At 46.6% G+C, this 5,124-nt stretch overlaps 1 protein-coding gene across 1 annotated transcript; it reads left to right on the top strand.

The window, feature by feature from the left end:
• Positions 1-261: 261 nt before the first annotated feature.
• LOC140726008 (uncharacterized) lies at positions 262-3,535 on the top strand. Its single transcript, XM_073041908.1, has 3 exons — positions 262-520; positions 802-3,480; positions 3,528-3,535. The coding sequence occupies exons 2-3, from the start codon at positions 969-971 to the stop codon at positions 3,533-3,535; spliced, it is 2,520 nt and encodes an 839-aa protein (XP_072898009.1). The 5' UTR covers positions 262-520; positions 802-968.
• The last annotated feature ends 1,589 nt before the right edge of the window (positions 3,536-5,124 follow it).

Genomic DNA, 5,124 nt, shown 5'->3' with positions numbered 1-5,124 from the left:
TAGCGACAACTGACAATTAAAGTTGTCCATCAAGTCTCATTCTCCAGCATTAGCTTTTTCCTCAACAATTTGGAAATTCTTACTTTCCTCATTCCTGCTCCAAACACGATACTTTAAAAGCCAAGTTTGGGGAGTAATTTCCTTACTAAAAGGCTGCAAAATAAGCTATGCTTGTTGGAGTTCTGTCTTGGAAAATAGAGCACATTTTTACAATATTCCAACCATTCATTGGAATAGTAAAAAGAAAGGCAGGTATTGTGCTGCCTTTATGGCAGTTATTTAGTTTATAATATTTTCGCATAGTAATTTGTTAGCATTTTTTAGTTAAAGTTAGGATTGTTTAAGTCAATTGATTTGTCTGTAATACATCGCGGCTGCGATGACGTCACATCCGGGTTCGCCGCGTCTTGTGGGGAATTACCGGTTTGAGATTCACGCAAGGGTGGGGGTCACTCTCATGTGCCACCATAACGCTGACTAGGGTCTCTCTATGCACCAAAGACACAGTGAAAGCAACGCTGTAAGTCATTAGATAATCGGTATTTTGAGTTAAAATGTTAACGCCGATTCTGTTAAAAGTAACGACGGTCGGTAAGGTTTACCTTTTCGTCAGTTAAAGAGTCGGGATAGTTTGTATTGAAGTGTATCTAAAGCAGCCAATGGAGCAGCTAGATTCTGACTGTATGCTGCACTTTAATGTAATGTAGTTATTGTAGTTTTACTTTTGCAAGTATTCACAATGTAAATGTGATATTTAGAAGGGAACAAACACTGTACCAATCTTGTATTGTTTTTCAACAGTTTTCACCATGCGTTAATGTGAAGAGTGAACAGTAAATGGTTAATCTTACTGCGGTCTCGTTTGCATTGATTCTGGTTTATCTCGACGTTTACCTCGGCGTTACTTCACACCCGAGCGAGAACGTTACAGTGAAAAAGCGGCATTATCAGGTGTTTAAAGTGCAGCCATGTCAACCCGATCCAGCATCAAGTCGTTGTCAAAGTCATCGTCATCCTGCGACAGGGGCAGTAGGGCATCAAGTAAGGCCACCCAAGCAAGAGCGAAAGCAGAAGCCGCCAAGGTGCGAGCGCGCTTTGCCAAAGAAGAATTAGAAGTAAAGATGAAAGCGGCTGCCAGAGAAGCCGAAAACCAGAAGGAAAAGGCTGCCAGAGAAGCCGAAGCGACTGCCAGAGAAGCCGAAAACCAGAAGGAAGCGGCTGCCAGAGAAGCCGAAAACCAGAAGGAAAAGGCCGCCAGAGAAGCCGAAGCGGCTGCCAGAGAAGCCGAAAACGAATTGGAAAGGAAAAGGGTAGAGGCACGGTTAGAAGCGCTGAAGCTAGAACGAGAAGCAGCAGCTGCCGAGGTGGAAGCAGAGTTAATAGAAGACGCCGAAGAAATGCATGATCCGAAGGACGGAAAATCTACCTCAGAAAAGATCGGATTGGAACGTACAAGGGACTATGTCCAATCTCAAATGGAATGGAAGACTCTTTCTTCCTCTCCTTACTTATTCGATAACGTCCCACTTCACGAGGAGTCTTGGAGAGGCCCGACGGCATCACGTCCATCCGAGGAAGATAATTTACCCTCGCAACTCCGCGATGAACCCAGGAATGCAAGGGCTCACGACAAGTACTTCTCGACACCGAACTTACCGGATTTGGGGAGAAGAGAGGCAAAGACTGAGTCCAGACCAGCAAATCCCATAACAGATGTACGCCCTCAGTCATGTACCTGTGGACATGTTCCCTCAGCCCGCACGCCACCTGCAGACGAATCCGCAGCACGGTATTTCGCACGACGGGATCTCGTCACTTCAGGACTATACCAGTTCGACGATAAACCTGAAAATTACCGTGCATGGTACTCCACTTTCACCAACGCTATCGACGGAGTCCAGCTCAGAGCAACCCAGGAGTTGGATCTTATGGCAAAATGGCTGGGAAAAGAATCATGCGAACAGGTGAGACGCATGCGTTCAGTGTACATCAACAAACCCGAGCTAGCATTGAAGAAAGCATGGGAGAGACTTCAGGAGGGCTACGGAGCCCCCGAAATTATTGAGGCGGCGCTATGCCAACGTTTGGGAAATTTTCCTAAGGTGTCAGCCAAGGACCACACCAAGCTAAGAGAATTTGGAGATTTACTCATGGAGATTCAAGGCGCCAAAGAAGATGGCCACTCAGCTGGTCTAGTATACCTAGACACTCCAACCGGGATTAGACAACTCGTGGACAAACTTCCATTTGGGCTGCAGGACAGGTGGTTGTCCGTTGCCTCAGATTACAAGGAAGAACACAAAGGTCAATTCCCTCCCTTCGAGTATTTCACCAGGTTCGTGTGCAAGGAGGCGAAGAAGCGAAACGATCCTAGCCTCATAGGTCCAGGAAGCAGTACAATTTACACCAAGCCAGATAAATCCACTTCGAATAATTCCAACATTACTAAACCAGTCTCAGCGCTTAAGACTGAAGTCCTTACAACTAACAACGACTCTAGCAAGAATTGTCCATTGCACAACAAACCCCACCCTCTCAAAAGATGCAGAACGTTTAGGGAAAAACCCCTCGAAGAGAGGAAGGCCCTCCTCGAGGAGAAAGGAATATGCTTTAGATGCTGTTCCTCGACCTCTCACTGTGCGAGAGAGTGTACGATCGCCGTGAAGTGCCTGGAATGTGATAGCACTAATCACGACTGGGCCATGCATCCTGGCCCGTCACCGCAAACCGACAACGCTCCTTCACCCCCACAACAGGACGGCGGGGAGGGAGAAGCTCACTCCAGGACAACTGTTGTCAGCTCGAGCTGTACGGAAGTTTGCGGTCAAGCTCACGCAAGCCGTTCTTGTTCAAAGATCTGTCTCACTAAGGTGTACCCTAAGGGAGCCAAAGACAAGGCCATCAAAGCCTACGTAATTCTGGACGATCAGAGCAACCGCTCGCTAGTCAGTCCAAAGTTCTTTAACTTGTTCAACATTGAGAGTGAGCAGTTCCCATACTACCTTAGAACTTGCTCAGGCAACATGAAAACTTACGGAAGGAGGGCCGAAGGCTTCCAGATCGAGTCCCTGGATGGTAAAGTCCTCATCTGTCTCCCCCCACTCGTAGAGTGCGAGAAAATCTTGAATAACCGCACTGAGATCCCGACGCCAAGTGCGGTGCTACACCAACCACATCTCCACCACATCGCCAAACACATCCCAGAGCTGGATCCAGAAGCAGAAATACTCCTGCTATTAGGGAGGGATGTTCTCCGGGTACACAAGGTTAGGCAGCAGGTCAATGGACCACACGACGCCCCCTTTGCCCAACGCCTGGATCTGGGCTGGGTGGTGATAGGAGAGGTGTGCCCTGGCAACGAACACAAATCAACGGCTAACACACTCAAGACCAATGTGCTAGAGAGTAGCCGCCATACGATTCTTCAACCCCGCACAAGTTCCATGTGCGTCCAGGAAGCACCACAAGGCTTTAACAAGCGCAAAGTAATTGACGAGACGCTCGGTCAGTCTGTCTTTGCTCAAAAGGAGCATGATAATAAACTCGCTCCATCGGCTCAAGACGCCACCATCTTAAAAACGGAGGACACCAAGGTCTTCAGAGACAAAGCAAATAGTGGGGTCGCCCCACTACCTTTCAGAGAACCACGCCAGTGCTTGCCAAACAACAAAGAGCAGGCAGTCAAGCGGTTCACGCCCTTGCAAAAAACCACGAAAAGGAGACCTGAGATGCAGCAAAGCATCCGATCGACCCACGAGGTACTGGGCACACCAATGGCAGAGGTCACAGCCATTATGAATGCACGACCACTCCTACCCGTGTCTTCTGACCCGGAAAACCCCTTCATACTGTCGCCATCAATGCTCCTTACGCAGAAGGCAGGAGCTGCCCCTCCACCAGGGGACTTCTCCGATAAGGACCTGTACACAAAGCAATGGAGAAGGGACCTTCAAGTTGGAGATTTAGTCCTGCTCAAGGACAAGCAAATCGCCGGCAACTGCTGGCCAATGGCCAGAATCACTGCCACATTCCCTAGTAGGCATGGACATGTCAGGGAAGTCGAGTTGAAAACTACTGACCAAGGCGATGGGAAAATTTACCAAAGGCCTGTTACAGAAGTCATTCTACTTCTACCTAACGACTGATTTAGAGACTGAAGTTTGTATTATGTTCATTGTGACCTTACGAAGGCCAAGCGGGGAGTGTGCTGCCTTTATGGCAGTTATTTAGTTTATAATATTTTCGCATAGTAATTTGTTAGCATTTTTTAGTTAAAGTTAGGATTGTTTAAGTCAATTGATTTGTCTGTAATACATCGCGGCTGCGATGACGTCACATCCGGGTTCGCCGCGTCTTGTGGGGAATTACCGGTTTGAGATTCACGCAAGGGTGGGGGTCACTCTCATGTGCCACCATAACGCTGACTAGGGTCTCTCTATGCACCAAAGACACAGTGAAAGCAACGCTGTAAGTCATTAGATAATCGGTATTTTGAGTTAAAATGTTAACGCCGATTCTGTTAAAAGTAACGACGGTCGGTAAGGTTTACCTTTTCGTCAGTTAAAGAGTCGGGATAGTTTGTATTGAAGTGTATCTAAAGCAGCCAATGGAGCAGCTAGATTCTGACGGTATGCTGCACTTTAATGTAATGTAGTTATTGTAGTTTTACTTTTGCAAGTATTCACAATGTAAATGTGATATTTAGAAGGGAACAAACACTGTACCAATCTTGTATTGTTTTTCAACAGTTTTCACCATGCGTTAATGTGAAGAGTGAACAGTAAATGGTTAATCTTACTGCGGTCTCGTTTGCATTGATTCTGGTTTATCTCGACGTTTACCTCGGCGTTACTTCACACCCGAGCGAGAACGTTACAGGTATATTTCACACATAATGTCCTGACACATGTGGTTTCTGGGCACGACTACAGAAGGTATAGAGTAGCAGAATATGAAATAGTTTTGGCTTTTAAACTGGAACAATTTATGACTCATCTATGACTTAATATCTAACAAGTAGTTCCACGGCATGAAATATTCATAGAATTTGAGGAAGTGATGGATATGTAAGGGTCGGAAAGAAAGATACAGAGTATTTGGAAGCGAATTCCAGAATTTGGGATG

This window comes from Hemitrygon akajei, chromosome 4 (assembly GCF_048418815.1).
Source record: "Hemitrygon akajei chromosome 4, sHemAka1.3, whole genome shotgun sequence".
Classification (NCBI taxonomy): Eukaryota; Metazoa; Chordata; class Chondrichthyes; order Myliobatiformes; family Dasyatidae; genus Hemitrygon; species Hemitrygon akajei.
Note: the sequence above shows the minus strand (reverse complement) of the source record. Positions and strands in the feature narration are given on the sequence as shown.